We start from the raw sequence: 23,328 nt of genomic DNA, 5'->3' as shown, positions 1-23,328 counted from the left end.
AATACGAGCCAAGATTACATTTTGAGAGATTATCTCCTCACTCCATCATTTTGGTTTTCCTCACTCCACAGCAAACTCATAATAATCAGTCCTAAAGTAGGGTGGGGTTGAGAAAAAAAAAATCTTGGAGTCAGAATGACTGGCTTCAAATTTCTGGTTCTATCAGCTGTGTATTCATGGGCATGTCAGATCCTGGGACTCCATAAAAGAAGGGCATGGCTTTTTAATGTTCCTTCCAATCCCACAGTCCTATACTTCTCACTGGAAAAAAGACATATTTCTAGTCTTAACTTCTCTAAAAAAAAAAAAAAAAATTAACTTCTCTAGTGAGCTACAAATCCACATTCTGTGTGTCATTTAAATGTCTTACCTCTAAAACTAATCTCCCATACTAACTACTCCCTTTAATTTGCCTATTAATGTTTATGTACTGGTGCCACCATTATCCTAAACTTAAAACCCCAATAATCCTACACAATTTCTGTATTTTATTCATGCATTCTCTCCTCCTAATACCCAACCCTCCCTCAAGGCTTAACTCAAAGAGCATCTTCTGCAAGATTTTCCTTGGCCCCCCTGGCTGATAGTCTCTCCCTCTTTAGAAGTCCCAAGACATTCTACTTGTGCCTCTCTCTTAACCCTTGGCTTATGTTTACCTCTAGACCCTTGTGCTGTCAGAACAAGATTTAGACCTGATTTATCTTTGCACCCCAAACAGCACCTCCGGCACTGCCTTGCCCAGAACAGGTGCACAAAAATGATTTAACATTTGAATTGAATAAACTAAACTTAACCTAAACTTCATACACTGCAGAAGCAGTAGAGTTTTCTTCGTTGATTATTTTCCTCAAGTAAAAATAACTGTTAAAGGATACATAATGATTTAGATGTTCACCTCTAAAATATGTATTATTATTCTCAAGGAAGAAGCTCCTCTTTAACTCCCTCAAAATTCAAGCCAACTCAAAAGCACACCATAGACAGTAATCTTTGTAATGTTACAATATTGATTTTTAAACAAAAGCAGATTCAACTGCAAGATGGACTCAAGTATTTGGTTTAAAATTTTAAGCATTTTTTTTTATTTTAATTGTTTACAAGACAAAATATTTTGACAAACAATTAAACCTAAGGACTGTAGATTAAACAGAGCCACAACTGATGCCTGTCAGAATATGCAGCTGGTACACACTACATTATCTTCTGTTTAAATGAAATATGCTGTCATTAATTTTCAGCTTCATTAATAACTTTCAATGCATTGCTCCATTTTTAAAAAGGTGGTCCTCAAATAAGACAGTAAAACAAATTGAGAAAAAAAGTTTTCCAGCTTACTTTATTACCAAGAAAAATTAAAACACAGCCTAGAAGATAGAAGAACTAGAATTTCTGAGATGTCTGGGCTTTAGCTTAAATCATCTAGAAGACAGATGTCTGGGGTGAGGACTGACAAGAACATTAAATGAAACTGAGATAAACTGTCTGATGCCACATTACTGAGCATGCAGAGCAGAATCTGACCTACCTGGTTTATTCCTCCGGGAGAAATCTTGTACGACTGTAACCTCTGCTTCAGCAGCTCTGGATCGCTGTGACGGAATGGGCACCCTGACAACAAAAAAACGAGTCAGCGCACCAACAAGGTTACTTACCCGGGACTTAGTACAATACCATACTCTAAAGACTGTCTCAGCTCCCCTTAACTGTCTAACAGCTTATTAATAAAAAAGTTAATTGCCCATGGGTGCAACTGCTTTCCTCTCTTTATCTAAGTGACGACTTAGCTGTATGGTTATCAGGGTACTACAGACTCAAGAGTTACCTAAAACATTACAACATTCTAGGGCTAAGACACCAACTCAATAGAAGGAAAACGGCTTTAATTATGCTACTTGATAAAAAGAGATAATCACAAAATAGCTATAGTAGTTTGTCTAAAGCCTTTATACAATCTCATATTTTTTCTAGTCTAAAAAAAATCACATAAAAGGCATACTAGAATTTTTTGTTTACACAGTGTAAATGAAAAGAAAAATGTGCAAACTCTGAGAAATATCAAAATCTCACAGCATTTTCAGATGTAAACTCTATGCCTATTTCCTGCAGAATAGAATCCATTTGAGTTTAGTTAGAGGAGTCACAGGTGGGAATGAAATGGACAAACAGAAAACTATTACACAGAAAAACAATTTATAGTAGATACAAGTCCTCTCTGTATCACTTCTTGTGAAAGATAAAAATAGACTACTAAGACATTAGCATAAATTAGAACACAGAAGAATTGAAACATAAAAGCTACATTAAGCTAAAATCTAGAAAATTTTAGATATTTTAATAAAAAGCTGTCATGGTAAGTCAAAATATTTATTTTAAAATTTAATAATAATCCATTGATGGGTTAAAAAGAATCTCTTCAATAAATGGTACTGGGAAAATTGAATTTCCACATGCAGAAAAATACAACAGGACCCATGCCTCACACCATATACAAAAACAAACTCGAAATGGATTAAAGACCTAAATCTACAAACTAAAACCATAAAATTCTTAGAAGAAAATGTACGGGCAATGCCATCAGGCCTAGCTTTTAGCAATGGATTTTTGAATATGATAACAAAAGTACAAGCAGCAAAAGACAATAAAATAGGACCTCATAAAAATTGAAAATTTTTGTTCACCAAAAGATTTTACCAAAAAAATGGACAGACAAGCTACTAACAGGGAGAATATCTTCAGAAATGACATATCTGATAAAAATCTAATAACCAAAATACATACACAAATATACATAAAACTTTGACAACTTAACAACAAAAAGACAAATTAACCCAATCATAAAATGGGCAAAGGACTTCAACAGACATTTCATCAAAGAAGATATTCAAATGGCCAGCAAATACATGAAAAGATGCTCACCATCATTAGTCATCAGAGAAGTGCAAATCAAAACCACAATGAGATACAATTTCACTACTACTAGGATGGCTAATTTAAATAAATAAAAAATAACACAGAAAACAACAAATGTTGGCAAGGATGTGGAGAAATTAGAACCTTTGTCTATTGCTGGTGGGAATGCAAAAGGGCACAGCTGTTGTGGAAAGCTGTGGCAGTTCCTCAAAAAAATAAAAATAGAACTACCATATAACCCAGCAATTTCACTCCTCGGTATATACCCAAAAAGACTTGCAAGCAGAGAGTAAACAGATGCTTGTTTACCAATGTTCATCGCAGTATTATCCACAATAGCCAAAAACTAGAAACAACCTAAATGTCCATCAGCAGATGAATGGATAAACAAAATGTGGTACACACATATAATGGAATACTACTCAGCCAGTGGGAGAAATGAAGTCTTAATATATGTTACAATATGGATGGAGCTAGAAGACATTAGGAAACCCTGGCAGCATAGTGGTTAAATGCTATGGCTGCTAACCAAAGGGTCAGCAGTTCGAATCCACCAGGCGCTCCTTGGGAACTCTATGGGACAGTTCTACGCTGTCCTATAGGGTCGCTATGAGTCGGAATTGACTCGATGGCACTGGGTTTGGTTTTGGGTTTTAGAAGGCATTATGCTTAGTGAAATAAGCCAATCACAAAAGGACAAATATCGCGTGACCTCACTTATATAAAAAGACAAGAAAAGGCAAATATAAAGAGATCAAGGTATATTAGTGGTCACAGGCACAGGAGGGTGGGGAAAAAGGCAGGTTAACACAGATGGAAAACAGTACTGATTAAGAGTAGGGCTGCACAGACAATTATCATAATTGCTGTAAATAAGTTGTATAACTGTAAAAAGTTGAACTCATAAAAGTTTTGTGATAGATGTATTTACAACAATGCCAATAAAAAAGAAAAAAAAAGAGTAGCTGTTGAAGCTGCTTATGTACAACCAAACACCTCATGGGATTTGGTTTCTTGGTTTGGAGGTTTAAGGTCATGGTGTCATTGGATGTCCCAGTTAACTGGCCTAATATTGTGTTCAGTGCTTTTGTTCTATCTCCTAGTTCACTGCATAGTGCCTGGGGTCTTAAAAGCTTGCCAGCAGCCATCTAAGCCACACAATTGGTCTCTCTTCACCTGGAGCAACAGAGAAAGAAGGAGAGTCAGGGATAGGTGAAAGACATGAAATGTGTGGTTAATTGCCTCCATGAAAAACTGCCTCCTTTGCCATGAGACCAGAAGAACTGGATGATACCCAGCTACCATTACTGAACATTTTGATCAAAGATTCCAGAGAAGAATCTTGATCAAAAGAGGAAAAGTATAGCACAGATCTTCAAATTCTTATGGACTCCAGACTTTTTGGAGCCCTGGACGGTGGATGAATCCCTGACACTATTGCTCTGAGATTATCTTTAAACCTTCAACCGAAGATATCCCCTGACGTCTTTTTACAACCAAACAATATCTTAGTTTAGTTAGTAAAAAATACCTGCCTTGAGCATTGTGCTCTTTTATGAACTATCTATATGGGACGAAACTGACAACAGGAAAGCAAAAGATTAGGGGCCAGTGAGTTTATGTTAATGAGGGAGGAACAATTCAGAGAAAGAGGGTGAGAATGGTTGCACAACTCAAAGAATGTAATCAATGTCACTAAAATCTACATGTAGAAATAATTTAATTAGTTTGTTTTTCTGTGTATATTCTCAATAAATTTAATAATAGGAAAAGCTAATTTTTTTAGTCATACAAATGACAGATTTGTAAGTTAATTAAAAACAATTGTGCATCTTTAATGAAAACAATGCAAAATTGGTTACTGTTAAAACCACAGTAAAGAATTAGGATGCAAACAAATATGTCTATCAAAAATTTTAAAAATAAAAACTTTCAATGATAAAATATGGACTCCTATAAATTTACAAAATGTACAATATGTACTTTATCCAAATTGGGTTTATTCAGATAAATCTAATCATTAATCTAATGAATAAATTGCTAGGTTTATTCATACATTTAATCTAAAACTACAGTTATTTTTAGTACAAGGAAACATTCTGAGAATCAGGAATAACACATGGTTAAGAGTCTGGAGCTAGGCTGCCTGGGTTTGAATCTCAGCTTCTCACTCACTACCTGGGTAAACTTGGGTGAATTTTTTATCTTCTTGTTAACTCAGTTACTTTTACTCTTAAGCAAAGGGAGTAATAGGACCAACCTCTCAGGGCTCTTGCAAGAATGAAATATGAAGCTTTTATATGTGCCTGACACACAGCACTTAACATGTGTTAGCCATCATTATTTCTCTTCAAAAATCTGATTACGAAATTGCAAAGGATAGCAATGAGAAAGAAGTGAGGCTGCACAGGGAATAACTGGTTAAGCCCAGAATTTTAATGGAAAAAAAAAAAAGGACGAAATTGAATTATCCAGATTACATGTGAAATAATAACTAGACCCATATTAAAGGTCAGAAAAGAATAAGCTAAGAAGAAACTGAAGATCCCCAAGGTGCTAAGGATCAGAAAAAGATCTTTTAAAGCTATGCTCACAGTAAGAGCAGAAGAAACAAACTCTTGTTTAGAACAGCTGGTGTTATTTTAACAGATGACAGGAAGAAAGCAGAACTCATCAACTCCTACTTTGTTTCTACCTTCTGCATCTAAGAGAATGATCTTCAAGTTGTAAAGGGCTGAACTAACAAGATAAATGAAGATGAGATGAATGCACATATAACTAACACTGATTTCAGCTAAGTGTTTGACAAAGCTTGCCAACATACATCTGTGGAAAACATGAATAAACATAAGCTACAGCCCTGGTGGTGCAGTGGTTAACAGCTCAGGTGCTAACCAAAAGGTTAGCAGTTCAAATCCACCAGCCGCTCCTTGGAAACTCGATGGGGCAGTTCAACTCTGTCCTATTGAGTTGCTATGAGTTGGAATCGACTCCATGGCAACAGGTAACAACTGAGTAGATTGATAACTAGCTGAATAACTATTCCCAGACAGTGTTAGTTAATGAAATAATATCATCCTAGGGGGACTAAATAGTTTTACAAATAACACAAAACTAAAAAGGATGGATAAATGTGCCAAATAGTATGCGCTCATGAAGCGTTTGCTAGGTATGCTATTTCTTGACTGTCAGAGTTTAAATTAAAAACAAAATAAAACAAATGAATGAACTAGAATGAATAAGATAGAGAAATAAGAAATACAAAGTCCTGCATTTAAGCTCATAAAAATCAACTAATTAGTGAAAAATCCTAGGACCTGGAAATTCACAGGAGTTTTATTTGGTCACAAACTCAACATGTGTTAACCGCCTGATGTGGCTGCTAAGAAAAGCTAAAGGCACTATAGGGTTCCACAACAGAAGTACCTGAGTCAATGGTTCTCAAACATTAAAATCAAAAAAAACCAAACCCAGTGCCGTCGAGTTGATTCCGACTCATAGCGACCCTATAGCGACGGTGGCATAGTGGTTAAGTGCTACGGCTGCTAACCAAAGGGTCAGCAGTTCGAATCCTCCAGGTGCCCCTTGGAGTTCTATGGTGCAGTTCTACTCTGTCCTATAGGGTCACTATGAGTCTCAAATGTTAGAAGGCAAGAAAATGACCAAGGGAGCTTATAAACAGACTCTCAGGTGAAGTCCCTCCCCCAGACAGTCTGATTCTGTAAGTCTGAGAGTAAAGCTTGAGAATCTACATTTCTAAAAAGTACCTTAAGTGACTCTGACACAGTGATAAAGACCACTACTTATTTTATGTACCAGTACCAGTCACCTCTTCATCTATTAAATATGAATATAGAAGGCATTTTAAAATGTTTGGACATGTTTCTAAAAGTCCTGTTTGTGATTGATTATTTCACCATCAACTGCCTGAAAGTGTGTAATCTTTTTTAAAAAGAGTTTCACTGGAAATGATAAAACAAAAAAGTTTTGACATGTACTACAGTAAATTTCAGTAATCTGGAAATTCACTGTCTGACAGTACCAGACAAATGAAGAGGTTCTCAAGGTATGCTTAGAGAACCCTTTTAGAAAAAAAGTTGGTGAACTCAGAAGCACACAGAAAACAGTTTGATACACATTTTTTAAAACCTATAACTCAAGCAAATGTATACACACAATTTGTTAAATTCCTCACTTAATCCTTGTTTGCTAAATTAGATGACAGTAATGAGAATAAGATACATTTTTCCTGAGTAGTCTTGAAAATTAATGGATTTACCATTCTAAAAGTACAGTTTGACAATTTAAAAGCTTTGAAAAACTTTTATATCAGTCTTCTAAGATACTTGCAGACTGAGAAAGACAAAGAACAGCAGGCGAAAGGGGGGATTAAGAGCTGAAAAACCAAGTCCAGCACAAACTAAAATGCAGTTGAATGAACTTCTCTTGCCTGACCTACTTCAGTAATAAGACAAATCACTGGAAGAGTAACAGAGCTCTAGCTTGACACTGATGACTGACATGAGCTGCACGCTAGTTCTAGTCAGTAAAGCAGAAAGCCATTACATTGTTTCACTGTTTCCTACAGAGCTCTTGGATTTCAGTATTTAGCACACACATTCAGTGGAAACACTTACCATGATAATCCCCTTGGCTTGGTGGATTGGTTAGAATAATCTTCAAGCAACTATAAGGTGTATAGTCTATCCTCTTGCCTTCCTTTCCAAAGCTATGACGGATGTTGTAGGAGTAGCCTTTATCAAACTGATTGGGGAAAAAAGACAGGGACAAAGTCAGCAACGCCAGCTTTAATCACCAAGTGCAAAGTAGTGTTTTCTAAAATAAGATCAGCATTCACGGGCAGATGTATATTCACACCATGTAATATAAAACATTTGGGTCCTTTATGATACACGTAATTTTTTTTTTTAAAGGTACAAAAATTATAAAAATAATCACCTCAGGTAGAAGGCATCTAATGTTACTTATATGATTAAAGACAGGCAATCCTTTCCTGAGAATAATCATCTATTTTCCCATTTCTTAGTTTGATTCCAGAGATTATGCTAAATGTAAATCAGTTTATCCTCCTCTCTACCCTCTGTCCTCCTAGTTCTCCCTGAACTCCCATGCCTTACCCATTTTATTTCTGAAATGCCTCAACAAAATTAATCCCTTCTTTTCCATTTCCACTATAAAACCAAAAACCAACCAAACCCACTGTTGTCAAGTCGATTCAGACTCATAGCAACCCTACAGGACAGGGTAAAATTGCCCCATAGAGTTTCCAAGGAGCTCCTGGCAGATTAAAACTGCCAACCTCTTGATTAGCAGCGATAGCACTTAACCCCTATGCCACCAACTGGAATTCCTGCCTCCATGTTTATAAAACAAACTACTGGGATGGAACGGATTTTTGAAATGGCTGGGATAGGGAGAAAAAAGGAATATTTATTGAAAGACAATTAATTGCCAAATTATTTACTAGATGCTTTTTAATATGCAATCCCATCTAATCATTTGAATTCTCACAATTCCTCTATGATGCTACCAACAAGAAAAAAATTGAGGTTTAAAGAAATGAAGCAGTGTGACATAAGTCATACAGTTACAGGGCTAGAAATCATGTGCAGGTCCATTCTGATTCCAAAGCCCACACTTTTTCCAAAATCCTGCGCTTTCTCAGTAATGAAATATTTAAAAACCATAGGTTCCACTAAAATCTTTGTAGGACATCACATCTTTATTTCAGACCTTATTTCAAATGCTAGTTCATCTAGGAAGCCAAAGTTAGAAGTAATCTCTTCTTCCTCCAGACTTCAATAGAGTTTTACCTATACCCACAGCTCTGGGGAAGATCTAACTTACTATACATTCGATTCTTACAGAGTTTATCTGTACTTATGATCCATTATACTCTACCTTCTATCCTATTCATATTCCTTATTTCTCCTCCTGAACTATAGGCTTCTTGAGGCAAATTCTATCTGATCTCTGTACTCAGCTCAGTATGACCATGCATGAAAAAATGAGCTAACTGAATGTGGAAGGAGTCCTAGCTAGGTCTAATGAAGCATTTGAAAAGTTATCATTCTATTCTGCTTCCATTAGATATTTTCCAGTATCTGATGGTTATTGAGTTCCCCACTCCACTATTAGGTGACACACATTTGGCACAGTGACTCATATACACCATTGGTTAACCAAAAGCAGACACTCTACTGACAAGAGAAAATATTCAGTGCTGGTGAAAGCTCAGACAGAAATCTCAACTTTTGGGGCAAAGAGTATAGGCCTAAAACGACTAAGTTTCTAAAATAAATTTTGTTAGTTGCTGTCGAGTCAATTCTGACTCACGATGACCCCATGTGTACAGAGTAGAACTGCTCCATATAGTCTTCAAGGCTGTGACCTTTTGGAAGGAGGTTGCCAGGCCTGTCTTCCGAGGAGCCCGTGAGTGGGTTTGAAGCATCAACTTTTCGACAAATAATCGAGTGCTTAACTGTTAAATTTAAGACTAAGGAAAATGACAAATTCAGTAAAAACTAATCTACTCTAAAATATATAACATTTGTTTAAAACAAAAGGCGGAGCACAATCTTAGATTACTACCTGCTTTTACTACTCAGTGATTTCTCAAGGCTTTCAAAAGCATAATAATCAGAAGCTACTGAGTGGTCTGTGCAGCACAGCAAATATTACTACATGACACTTTGAGCAACACTTGCTAAATAGTGAGAAGCCAGAGAGCCCAAGCAACAAGTCATTTTCAAAGGGCAAAATCTTCAAAGTTATGAATCTAATAATTAGAGTGAAAAGGCTTTAAGGAGGTTCCAAATTTTACTCTTCCATGAATCTTTAAATTTAATTTATAAAAAAGATATTCTGGAAAGCTTAAATAACAATTAGCAAATTTCCGTAAGTGGAATTTACTAAGCATAATACTAGATAGTACTATTATGTAGATAGGAATAAAAATAAAACATTGTTTTGAGTTTATATAATATGCAAATTGGCAGTGAACTGAAATTTAAGACAACTGCAAAAGCTGGGTAGACTATCTGGGTAGACTATCTTGGAAAACAGCTAAATTCCTAATATTTTAAGTGTCCCCAAGCATCTCAGTATGACAGAGCTGTCCTTTGCTCTTCTTCTCTAGGCTCACACCAAGAGCAACACACAAACAGTAGTATAGTTGGAGAGGCAATACACATACTGTATGAGATCTCAGGCACCAGAGGCAGAGAGACCTGAGAGAGAATCTCCAGCCTAGCCCCTTATAAAGGGTGTGCCTTCAATCCTCAATCTAATCTATAGAGGCAATAATATTATTTAACACATTAAAGTGTTGTGAGGACTAAACTAAGTTAAAACATTAAGCAGAGTGCCTGTGACATTCTTTGTTCTCAATAAATGTAAGCCGCTGTTGGGGCAAGAAAGAAAAGATATGTTAATATCCAAATATAAACATTGACTATGCTACTGATAAAGCCTTCTATCATCAACAGATATCTACAGAAATCTTTACGTAAAAGTTTTCACAGTATAAAAGACTCATCGAATTTTTTAAATTAAATTTCTAGTCATCTGCTTGAAATGTCCTCCCTTCTTTGACTCCCATGCATGGCTGAGAAACTATTCTTAACAAATCCGGCTCAAATCTCTTTCCGTTGTGGAATCTTCTTGGGCTCCACAGGCAGAGGAAGTTGCTTCCTTAAAAGAACACACAGCAGCAATTTATAAAGTATTTTTCTTGTTCCAACAGAATTTTTTTTTTTTTTAATTTATCTCCTCTTCTAAATTATAAGTTTCCTAAGAGCAGGACTTGGTATGGCCTCATCTCAATATGCCCACTCAGGATTAAACATAGCATGTACTCACAGGGATGCTCGACAACCTTCATTTGAATGAAAGTGGCTGGCTGAATGAAATAAAGTCACAGAGATTTTCATTTAATCTATCAGGATGAAACAACTTCAAAAAATTGGGATATCATTACAAGTTCACTATTTTGTCCCTCTCTCTAGCTTTTCTTTTTCAACAAAGGTGACCAAGAGTTCAAAAGATGAAGTCCCATTAATCTATTTTGTCTTTTGTCGGTCATGCCTTTGGTGTAGTTTCTAAGCATTCATTGTTAGACGCTAGGTCCTGAAGCACTGCCCTTATGTTTTCTTCTAATAGTTTTGTGTTTTAGTTCTTACATTTAGGTCCTTGATCCATTTTGAGTTAGTTTTTGTATATGGTATAAGGTATGGGTTGAGCTTCATTTTTTTGCATGTGGAAATCAAGTTGTCCCAGTACCATTTATTAAGGGACTATTCTTTCCTCACTGAATGGACTTAGCACCCTTGCTGAAAATCAACTGAGCATAGATGTTCAGGTTTATTTCTGGACTCTCAATTCTATGTCATTGGACATTATGTCTAATATACCAGTACTTTTGTTCAACCAAGGATTTTATCAACAAAGTGAAAAGACAACTAAAGATTGGGAAAAAATTGGGGGGAACTATGTATCTGACAAGAAGCCCTGGTGGCACAGTGGTTAAGCATTCGGCTGCTTACCACTATGTAGTAGAGCAGTGGTTCTCAAAATCACCTGAGGATGTTAAAATGTAAATTCTGATTCAGTATACCTGGGGTGGAAAGGAAAAATTCTCAACAAAGGGCTGAACTGGAATGAACTGATTCGAAGCCCTGTGAGATACACGTTGCATGCGGGAAGCTGTCGCGTTCACTACGTCATCCAGTTGCATCCACTATGTGCCGTTCTCCAATTGGAATTTCTGAACTTTATTATAACCTTACGGGACCATGGACGTAGATGCTATCAGATGTTGCCTGAACAGATGTTACACGGTGCATGACTGCATATATTTACCACAATTAAAAAAAAAGTTTCAAATTATGCCCTCGATAGGGGATAGTGAGTATATCAAAAAATAATGAAACTAATAAATTTTACATTTCTTAAAAAAAAATTGTTCAGTACAGTGGAGCAGGGCTGCCTAACACTTTTAGGAAAGTGGAAAAAATTATCAGAATAAGAGATAGGAAAACAGTGGCATTAATTTTTTAAGATATTTCTAACTAGAGGTTATAATTCACATACAGTGAAATGTACACGTTTCAAACCTACAGTTTGGTCAGTTTGACAGATGGATATACTCACGTAACCATGTCCCTCTGAAGAGACAGAACATTTCTACGACCCTACAGAGTTCCCTTGTGCCCTTTCTCAGTAAGCATTCCCCATACCCCACCCAGAGCAACTGCTGACCTTATTTTATCATCATGGATTAGTTTTAGCTATTCTATAATTTCATATAAATGGAATCGTACAGTACAAAGTGTTTTGTGTCTGGCTTCTTTTTTTGTTTTTTAAATGTTTTTAAGGTTCATCCATGCTATTTACATTGTTCCTTTTTACAGCCAAGTAGCATTCCATCGTATGGATATACCAGACTTTTTATCTTTTCTCCTGTTCATAGATACCTGGGTTTTTCCAGTTTTGCATTATTATCGATAAAGTTGCCATGAACATTCCGTACATGACTTTTGTAAACATATGTTTTCATTTCTCTAGGATAATTATATAGGAGTGAAATTGCTAACAACTGTTTTCTAGAGTGGTTGTATTATTTTATGCCCCTACCAGCAACACATGAGAGTTCCACATCCTCCCCACCATTTGGTATTGTTAATCTTATTCATTTTAGTCTAGTGGGTATCTCATTTTGCATTTCCCTGATGACTAATGATGTTGAAACTTTTTAATGTGCTTATCGGCCACTGATATACCTTCTTCTGTGAAGTGTCTGCTCAAACATTTTGTTCACTTTAAAAATTGGGTTTTTGTATTTTTATTACTCATTTGTAGGAATTTTTTATATATTCTTGATGTCAAATATAGGTGTTACAAATATTTTCTCACAGTCTCTGGCCTGCCTATTTTCTTAATGGAGTATTCTGATGATCAGATATTATTTTTTATTGAGACCAATTAATCAATTTTTTTCATGGTAGTGCTCTCTGTGTCCTCTCTAAGATAGGTTCAAAGATATTCTTCTAAGTTGTCTCTGAGAAGCTGTAATGTTTTAGCTTTTCAGTCTAGGTCCTGATTCATTTCAGGTTAATTTCTGTGGTATAAGGTAGCAGTAGAGGTTGTTTGGAAACCCTGGTGGTAGTGTTACGTCCTACGGCTGCTAATCAAAAGACTGGCAGTTCAAATCCAACAGGCGCTCCTTGGAAACTCTATGGGGCAGTTCTACTCTTGTCCTATAGGGTCACTGTGAGTCTGAATCGACTCGACAGCAACTGGTTTAGTTTTGGTTTTTGGTAGAGGTTGTTTTTTATCTCCCACGTGGATATCCAGTTTTCCCAACATTTGTTGAAGATATTTTCTAAATTAAATTGCTTTGGCACCCTTGTCAAATTTGACCATATACTGTGTATCTATTTTTGGACTCTATTATTCCATTGATCTATAGGTCTGTCCACTGCTATTCATAAGGTTTTCAGTGGCTAATTCTTTTCATTTTAGACTGCTGGATCCTTCTTCCTAGTTTGTCTTAGTCTGGAAGCTCAGCTGAAACCTGTCCGCCATGGGTGACCCTGCTGGCATCTGAATACCAGTGGCATAGCTGTCAGCATCACAGCCAACACACAAGCCCCCACAGTATGACAAACTGACAGACATGCAATAAATGAAGAAAAGATTGAAGTTGGCAGGGATTTAATTTTACTTGGATCCACAATCAACAACCATGGAAGCAGCAGTCAAGAAATCAAAACATGCACTGCATCGAGCAAATCTGCTGCAAAGGACCTCTTTAAAGTATTGAAAAGCAAATATGTCACCTTCAAGACTAAGGTGTGCCTGACCCAAGCCACGGTATTTTCAATCACCTCGTATGCATGTGAAAGCTGGACAGTGAATAAAGAAGAGCAAAGAAGAATTGATGCCTTTGAACTGTGGTGCTGGTGAAGAATATTGAATACACCATGAACTGCCAAAAGGATGAACAAGTCTGTCTTGGAAGAAGTACGACCAGAATGCTCCTTAGAAGCAAGGATGGCGAGACTGCATCTTACATTCTCTGGACAAGTCATCAGGAGGGATCAGTCCCTGGAGAAGGACGTTATGCTTGGTGAAGTACAGAGTCAGTGGAAAAGAGGAATACCCTCAACAGGATGGATTGACACAGTGGCTGCAACAATGGGCTCAAGCATAATGATTGTGAGCATGGCGCAGGACCGGGCAGTGTTTCATTCTGTGTTACACAGGGTCGCTATGAGTCGGAACTGATTCAACAGAACCTAACAACAACAACAAACATAGGTCTGTCCATTCGCCAGTCCCACACTATCTGGATTACAACAGCTTGATAGTAATTCTTGAAATCAGATAATGTAAGTCCTCCTGTTTTGTTCTTTTTCAAGATTATCTTAGCTATTCTATGTCCTCGGCATTTCCCAACCAATTTTAGATCACCTTGTCAATTCCTATTTAAAAAGATTGTTGGGATTTTGACTAATCAATAGCTTATGGCTTCACAATTATCTTTTTGCTCACAAGCAGTCTAAACCAGAAAAACAAAAGGCATTCCAATTAAAAGAAAAACTTCCAAGTCATCACTAAATTTCAATGGTGAAAACAAGAACATTAAAATTTCCAGCAAACACGTTCATACAAAATTTCTGTTTGTTTCTTTAGTAATAAACACTATCTATAATTAATCTTTCTGTGCAAACTTTTGGTATGAATTGAATTTATTTAGATAAAAAAACTTCTGTATGTTTATCAGGAAGCAGTTGAAAAAAAAACTTTTTGGTCAGCTACTGTTAAAACAATGGAAAGCTACTCTGTCTAAGGAGGAAAAAAAAATCCAAATCGTTGTAGGTTCCTCTTCTTTCTAACTGGTTTACTACCTGTGTGAAGTATTTCTGGAATTTGGACCTTACTAAGCTTTGAGACTATCCACATATTTACCACACAAATTATCCTTTCTAGTTTTCAGAATAGCAAGTTTCTTGAAATATTGTACAGAAGATGTATTTATTAGGAGGTACTTTCTAGAAAGTACTTTCTGGAAAATACTTTCTAGGTCTCCGTAGCCACAACGCAAGGGAAAATCTCTAAGCATTCATAAGCGAAAAGGTAGGGAGAATTGAATGGAAAGCAAACTTCTCCTTCTTGGGCTCCTCCATCCCATCTCCATCTAGTAAGATGAGGAGTTAGAAAGTTAACACTGGACTGACAATGGGTGAACGGCAGTTTGCAACCTTCCCAATCAGTGCTAACATCCCAGCGGTGGCACTGGTAACCCATTCATCTGCATTTCTGCCAAAGACAGCAGCAAATTACTTTCAGTAGCACGAAGTCACCAATTGAACTCAAGAAAAATTGTAAAGCTTTTATCCTGCTCCAACCTCATTTCTCTTTCAGAGCTTCTCTTATACTTTCCCTTCTGTCCCAGTCCCACTTAGGATCTTATCTGATTACATTTTAAGAAGTAGTTAATGCCCAAAACCAAAAAAAAAAAAAAAAAACCACTGCCGTCGAGTCGATTTCAACTCATAGTGATCCTATAGGACAGAGGAGAACTGCCCCATAGGTTTTCCAAGGAGGGCCTGGTGGATTTGAACTGCCGACCTTTGGGTTAGCAGCTGTAGCTCTTAACCACTATTCCACCACGGTTTATTAATGCCCAAATCTACTCACTAATCAAGATGTGAACACCTGATTGCCTGGAAGGGCAGTGCATGGTTTCCCTTAAAATGAAGTCTATTCTACCAAGGAAAGCCCAAGACCCAATATTATCCAGAGTTGAATCAATAAACAATTGCTGCCCACAGACTAATCAAAAGATTGTAGCTCACTGTAATACAGTAAAACCTTCAAAAGCCAGAACGTGGGTAAAGCAGAAACCTAACAGAGAAGGAAAACTCAAATATTTTCCATTAAAATGGGTGACAGAAAAGCGGTAAGACTGTGCCCTGTAAGAGGTGGAAAACTGGCAAGAAAAACGAGGCAGTCTCAGCGAGTTTCGACTCTCACAGGTTCACTGTATTATTTTAAAAAATTCCATTTAAAAAAACAAGACATATGCTCTCCATCTTCATGTCCTAATCCCCTGAAGCCAGGAAACACATTTTCACCCTAGGCTCCAGAGTATGCAGATTTCCTTTCCTTCAAACTTTCCCTGAGGCAGGGTCAAGCTAAATTCTATTTTTTACTTTGACTGATCACTTTGCTGACAGAAAACGAAAACGAAATAGAGAGTGAATGCCAAAAATCCACAGAATAATTATTAAATGGAATGATCTTATGCAATGTGATACGGTAGTTGATTAAGCAGGCTACTTTCAGTGAGATCAACAGATCAAAAGGAAGGTCAGCTGTGTATCAAAAAATCTGCCATAATCATCAGAGGAAAATGGAATCTGTCCTGAACTTCAGGTGGAGTATGGACTAGTGGATTTGTTTTGTCCTTTTCATATTCTGCTACAAGGACTACACCCAAACAGACTCAGAAAACAAGATTTGGGAGTCATGTGTCACCTGCGGCTGTGTGATCTAAGTTGTTGTAATACTGCAGGTATTAGATAAAGAGCATTAATTCCTGAAAGAGAATTTGGTAAAAATTGTTATTAGCAATAAAAAAAAAATGCTTAGTAATATTCAATAATTATAGCTTACATTTCTAGATCTTTAAAATTAACAAGATGATTCTTTCTAGACCCTTCACCACCTAAAAGGTATGTAAGGCAGGTATCTCTATTTTACAGACAAGGAAACTAAGGCTTTGAGAGGCCAAGTAAATAGTTACTTCAATTACGTAATGGAAAAGCTGGAATTAAAATCCTAGCCTTTCCAGAAAATACTAAAAAATCATAAATGGAGAAGATAAATGCAGGCAATTGTCAGTTATCCATGGCAAACATTCAACTTGTAGACTGCCTCCTCACAGTCACTCAATTGCTTCCAGGGTATCTGAAGGTCACACTGAGCCAGTTTTAAAAATGTTTCTGATGCTAACTAGAGAAAAGTATCTATCCCCTAAAAAAGTAGTAATTCTAACAAGCCACTCATATATCGTTTGTTCACTTTCTAATTTACCATGACTTTAGAATCATAAAATGTGGCAAATTTGAAGTAAAAAATCTGAGATAAAAAAAAACAAACATAAATAGTGTTTCAGCATGCTTTCAAATTACTAGTTTTCTTCAGCTTCTTCCTCCTGTAATTTTGTAGCTGGAGACATGACAAGGAAAGGGAATACAGAATCGGAGAAAAGGAAATACGGAAAATGGACAGGAAAAGAGGCACTACACACGGTCACTTATTAACTGAGCACTTTGATCTGAAGCTTTAGCAAATTTAGTTTTCTTATCAATTAGAATCCAGTATATAAGATCTGAAATGGGATTCAGACATCATCTAGTGCAACCATTATTATGTAAAGGAGTCTAACCCTCCTTTAGGGAGTCATGCAAAGAACTTTAGCCCTTGCATTGCCTAGCGAATTGCAACTGCTCAATAAATGTTTGCTCAGCTGAACTGTAAAGAATCTTTTCTTGTGTTGTATGTTCACAGGGTTGTCCCTGTCATGGATAGAACTGTGTCTCCCAAATATGTGTGTCAACTCAGCTAGGCCATGATTCCCAATATTGTGTGACTGTCCACCATTTTGTCATCTGATGTGATTTTTCCTTGTGTTAATAAACCCTACCTCCATAATGCTAATAAGATGGGATTGGGGCGGTTAATGAGGAGGGCTCAATCTACAAGATTAGTTTGTGTTTTAAGAAAATTTCTTTTGAAATACCAAAAAGTGAGCAGAGAGACAGATGGACCTCATACCACCAAGAAAGCAGCACCAGGAGCAGAGTACGTCCTTTGGACCCAGGGTTGCTGCGCAGAGAAGCTCCTAGACCAAGGGAAGATTGATGACAAGGACCTTCCTCCAGGGCCAAGAAAGCTTTCTCCTGGAGCTAGCGCCTTAAATTCAGACTTCTAGCCTACTAGACTGTGAGAGAATAAACTTCTGTTTGTTAAAGCCATCCACTTGTGGTATTTCTGTTATAGCAGCCCTAGATAACTAAGATAGTCCCTAACACAGGACTGAAAGTTACTCTTACAATTATTACTTTTCTAATTTTCAGTGATAAAACAGATTTAGCAAATTTCTAAATTACTGAATACTATAACTTTTTTTTTTATAACTTAGCATGCTATTTAAATAAAGGCCTTCCTTCAACAACTGAACCTGGAGGAAATGGTCTGGGGAAATTGTGTGGTAATTTTAACTGGCTACTATATGGCTAAGTGTGCCCAATACTAGGGAAAGGATTAGATTAATGATGAAATTTTAATATCTCACCAGGCAAACTTATTTTAGAAAAGTTTATTCACTGATATGAATACCACTGTCATAATAATGAATTAAAATTACAAATATAATATGCCAAAATTTGAAGATAGAAACTGCACGTGCCCCTTCATTCACTCAAGTAAAAGCATTTACTGAATCACATTCTCATAGCCTAAAAGACTAAACGTAGCCCTAAAAGGTGGTCAATTTAGCCTCTATCTTCACTGGTAGGAAAGGAGCCAACATAATATAAATATCACCAGGAAACAAAAGGAACAGGCTGACTGATGTGGAATGGGTTAGTCCAAGATGAGCTGGCTCAGCTTGAATAAACTGGTCTTTTTACTCACTGGAAACAGGGGAAGCAAACTGAAAACATCATCCAAATGTGCAGAGACTGCACACATTAGCTGATGGTGGTTTCTAATCTCCAAATGAGAGGTTCTTTCTCAGATATAAGAATTATGATTTAAAAAAAAAACATTTATTTTGAAGTAATAATTATATGTAAATTTAGATTAGTTTTATCCTATTAATTAAATTTCCCAGATTTATTTTCTGTCCTTTTTTTTTTTTTTTTTAACATAGTTTTCTAGGTTTTCTCAACTGGTCACTTTAATCCAAAGCAACTATTTATAGAATGTTCTCTTATGATAGCATTTTAAAGATGAAGCTTGATCATTAAAAAAATGCTTCAAGACACTGCTTATAAGCTAGTAAATATATTATGAGTAATGAGTGGGGTTTTGAAGAGCTACCAGTATGATTGCAAAAATATAACACCCTCAACCCTATATATTTATGTATATATATTTCTGCATAAACATTTAAATATTTACATACACATTGATATATTTCAATATGTATGTAGGTACACAAAATTCAGAATTGTCATATACTTTTGGTGGATTAGTCCTTTTATCAATGTATAAAAATGTAACTCTTTGTCCTGCTTAGTACTTTTCTCCTCGTATTCCATTTTATATAATATTAATATTTTACTCCAGTTTTCTTTTTGATTCCACTTGTTGGTATTTCCCATTCCCTCCTTTATTTTCAATCTTTAGTCAAGTCTTGAAAAAAAATAGTAAATGGATAACTGGTTACCCCTTACTACCCTCTACTGGTTACTCACAGCATATTTAAATACACATTTTTCTAACAATGTCAAAAATGCATTCAAATCTCTACATTAAAGACATTTGACATACTTTTACTTCCACCATAGTTATAAAATTAGATCTGAAATAACTTTAAAACTGAACTTCTGAAAGGATTAAATGGTTTTCCCGAAGTCACAACAATACAGCAAGATATTTCATTTACTAGATTACAGGTCATCTAAATTTGGTTGCATTAACAGGTGACCAAAGGAAAAAAGTAAATTAGATTTAAAAAGCTAGCAATAAATGATACAAGAATATATCATGCCCTGAAATGATAACCTCACTAGATAAAGTTTTAATTTACTGTGACAAGCCAGATTGTTCCTTTACAGTTTCAGGGACAAACAGTAGATGAATATGGATCTATTGCCTCCTGTTGTAGGCAAGTATTTTGTTTCTGTTCTAAAGGTTAGAAACCAGTAGTTCACATTTGATGAGACTACATTTCCCAAGGCTGTATCTGAAAAAGATCAAAAGAGATATACAAAATATACTATCAAGAACTAGAAAAATGTATACTAGATGACAGATGCCTAATTTATTTTTTTAAGGACATTTATGTGGCTTTTTGGAGAAGTGGTTGATTCTAGGACTGAGGTAGAGAAAACACAAGCTGAGCCTGTAGCATTGTGAGGTGCCAGAAAGGATGTGCTCAAAGAAAGGATAAGGTATGTCAAAACAGCACCAGCACCAATCTGCAAGAGCTCCTGATGGCCAAAGCTGGAACAATTCGGGCAACAAAATAAGTAACAATAGCACCGAATTATAACCCATATAGTAAAGTAAATATCCATTAGTGCATACTGATATAACTAAATAAATAAATGAGGGAGAAGGGACAGCTCTTTCTTACAGAAGATTTCCCATTAATAAATGAAAAAGGAGTGAGAGATACAGAAAATAAGCTTTAGAATACCATAGTAAAAATAATTGCAGGCAAGACTCACTGATGGGTATTAAAATCAGTGGGGAAATAAAATATTTACTCTGAAAGTAACTTTCCCAAGATATTTTGAGGAGAAAATAGTAACTCTACAATGGAGAAATCTGACAGATACTCTCTTAGTCAAGTGATCAAGGTTACCATCATCTATAATAAGTCATGCTGATATCACATGCCCCTAAGATGATGTGATCAAAGAGCTCATCACTCCTGTGGTATTCTTCCCCAAAATGCATAGCCTCAATGTAATCGTGAGAATACACCAGACAAGCCCAAAGTGAGGAAGAGTCTACAAAAAACTTACCAATATTCTTCAACTGTCAAGATCATGAAAAGACAAAAGGCAAAGAAACTGTCACAGACTAGAAGAGATTAAGGAGACAGGACAACTAAAAGAAATGTGCAATCCTGAACTGAATCCTGGAAGAGCAAAAAGACATTAGTGAGAAAACTGGTGAAATCTTTATAGAGTCTATATTTAGTTGGCAGTATTATATCAATGTTAATTTGTTTATTTCGATTACTGTTAAATAGTTATGTAAGACACTAACATTAAGAGAAGCTGGGTGAAGGTACGTGGGAACTCAACTATTTTTCCAACTTTTATATAATCTAAAATTTTTCAAAACAAAAGTTTATGTGTGAGGCAAGGGACTAAGTACTACCTAGGCTATTTCTTTAACTCTCTCAACAACCCTGCAAAATTGGTGTGATTATTCCTATTTTACAGGCCGGGAAATTGAGACTGAGAGAAGGTAGAACACTCAAATGCTACATCAGGACAGAAGTCTTGTCATGGCTGGCTCAAAATCTGTGTTTTTCTGCCATGTCATGATGAGCACATACATATACATTTACACACACAGGAAGCCCAGGTGAACCCTTCTGAAGCTAGATTAAAATATAGTGACAGCAATGCCATCTCATGCAGAGGCTATTTTTAGAACCTAATGGCAACTTTCAATTTGCTTAAAGCCTATAGTAACAGATAAACAAAAAAAGGGTTTCTTTCTTAAAACAACAAAGGGCAATTTATTATGTATTCAAGCGAAGAACTTAAAATTTACTGTGCCATTAGCCAAGTCTTGCAGAACTGCACAAATTACAACACTCTGCCATGCTTCCCAGTGTGAGGTATGAAGAAAAGAAATGTCATTTTGGACCAAGGGCCATTCAACTTCAATAGACGCCAAGTGTTTCGTTATATAGTTCAAAGATGTTTAGTGCAGAAAAACTGTGAATTTTCAGATTTGTCTTACATGTTTATCTTCTTGCAACACTATACTACTTACCTATATAACCAGCAAATAAATATTGTTTAATACAAAGGAAGAACATATCAAATCCCAGAGAAATAGACGAGAAAAAACATGTCCTTGACAGAAGAGAAACACTGTTTTTCACCCTTTTAATGATACGTTGTTCACCGGCACCACAGTAGTGACGTCATTTTATCTTGTAAATTATGATAATGAATCAGAATTAAAGTTTCATAACAATGGCTGTTTTCTTAAAACCAAATATAACTGAACTAAATCATTGATGGGTTGTGTTCTCAGCAATACAGGAAGAAGGATCTATCAAGGGAGGACTATGTAAACTTCACTGTATGGCTGCAGGCTGTTTGCTTCTCAGCTTTGATGTGGTTTCTCACTAAGAAACTAAATTTATTTTCCTACATTAGTCTTTTGAATAAACTAAACACTGGGGACATGCTAACAAAAAGGATCATAAGATAAACCAGGAAAATGCTTTTTATTTTCCCCCAATTCCACCAGGCTAATAAAACATTTTTAAATGCAAAAGATGTTTTAAGTAGCCCCACAAATCTCTTATATACCCACTCATGGTAATTTAATCTAAAACTTAATGTATCAATGATATAATAACCAGGGTCAGAAGAATAGTTGCAGAGAACAATGTGCCCTCTGAGCAAAGACTAAATCAGATGGTTTGTAGTCTGTAGTGCTTAAGAAAACAAAACAAAATCAAACAAAAACATGAAGATTACATTAAACTATGAATAAGGAAATTATTTATATTTTATATAGCAATTCTTGACCCTAAGGAGTGAATTTTCAAACCACTTGGTAATTATTATTTCATTTATTTCACATCACTAAAGTACGTAGGGACAGTTAACTTATCTGTACTTGCTAATGAACACCTGAGCAACAGAGTTCCTCAGAAGCAAACGTGAAACTCCAATCTAGCTCTGTAGATTCCCTACCCAGAACTCATTCACTGAATCACATTTCTTCGCTATTTACCATGTGTGGTAAAGGATACAGACTAGTTTTGCAATGTGCTGTTGTCGTTAGGTGCCATCAAGTCAGTTCCAATTCACACAGACCCTATGTACAAAAGAACAAACACTAGCCAGTCCTGTGTCATCCTCACAATCATTGTTATGCTTGAGCCCACTGCTGCAGCTATTGTGTCAATCCATCTCACTGAGGGTCTTTCTCTTTTTCTCTGACCCTCTACCAAGCATGATGTCCTTCTCCAGGGACTGATTCCTCCTGATAACACGTCCAAAGTACATGAGACAAAGTCTCAGCATCCTCGCTTCTAAGGAGCGAGCAAATACATCACAGTTGTTTTTAGCAGTCTACCTGACTCCACTTTCATGTCTGGGTACTTTTAAAATTCAGCAGATAAAACTCACAATTTGGTGCCACAGAAATTACTCTTATTTATTGCATTTTCATTGCGATAGATAAGATGATAGACACATAGATAATCAGACAGATAGGAATAAATGTAGATATGAAGGGGGAAGGGAGAGAGAGGAGAGACGAAAGCAGGGGAAAAGGCAGGAAGTGGGAAATAGATATCTTGGGCTAGGTCACATATCCATGGTCCTTCTAGCCCTGATTTTTATCTACAGAGCAAGTAAAATCTAGGTGTATTGCTCATTCACCAGGAGCTTG

At 36.3% G+C, this 23,328-nt stretch overlaps 1 protein-coding gene across 1 annotated transcript in view; it reads right to left on the bottom strand.

Annotated features, from left to right (window-relative positions):
- PRIM2 (DNA primase subunit 2) overlaps window positions 1-23,328 on the bottom strand; it is a 376,165-nt gene that overhangs the window by 63,209 nt on the left and 289,628 nt on the right. The window contains exons 11-12 of the mRNA XM_003404412.4: window positions 7,548-7,674; window positions 1,526-1,608 (exon numbers count right to left, since the gene is read on the bottom strand). Of these exons, the coding sequence (XP_003404460.1) occupies window positions 1,526-1,608; window positions 7,548-7,674 (210 nt within the window). The remainder of the gene's footprint in view (window positions 1-1,525; window positions 1,609-7,547; window positions 7,675-23,328) is intronic.

Source organism: Loxodonta africana, chromosome 1 (assembly GCF_030014295.1).
Source record: "Loxodonta africana isolate mLoxAfr1 chromosome 1, mLoxAfr1.hap2, whole genome shotgun sequence".
In the NCBI taxonomy this organism is placed as follows: Eukaryota; Metazoa; Chordata; class Mammalia; order Proboscidea; family Elephantidae; genus Loxodonta; species Loxodonta africana.
The sequence above is the reverse complement of the archived record's forward strand: the minus strand, read 5'-3'. Positions and strand labels throughout refer to the sequence as shown.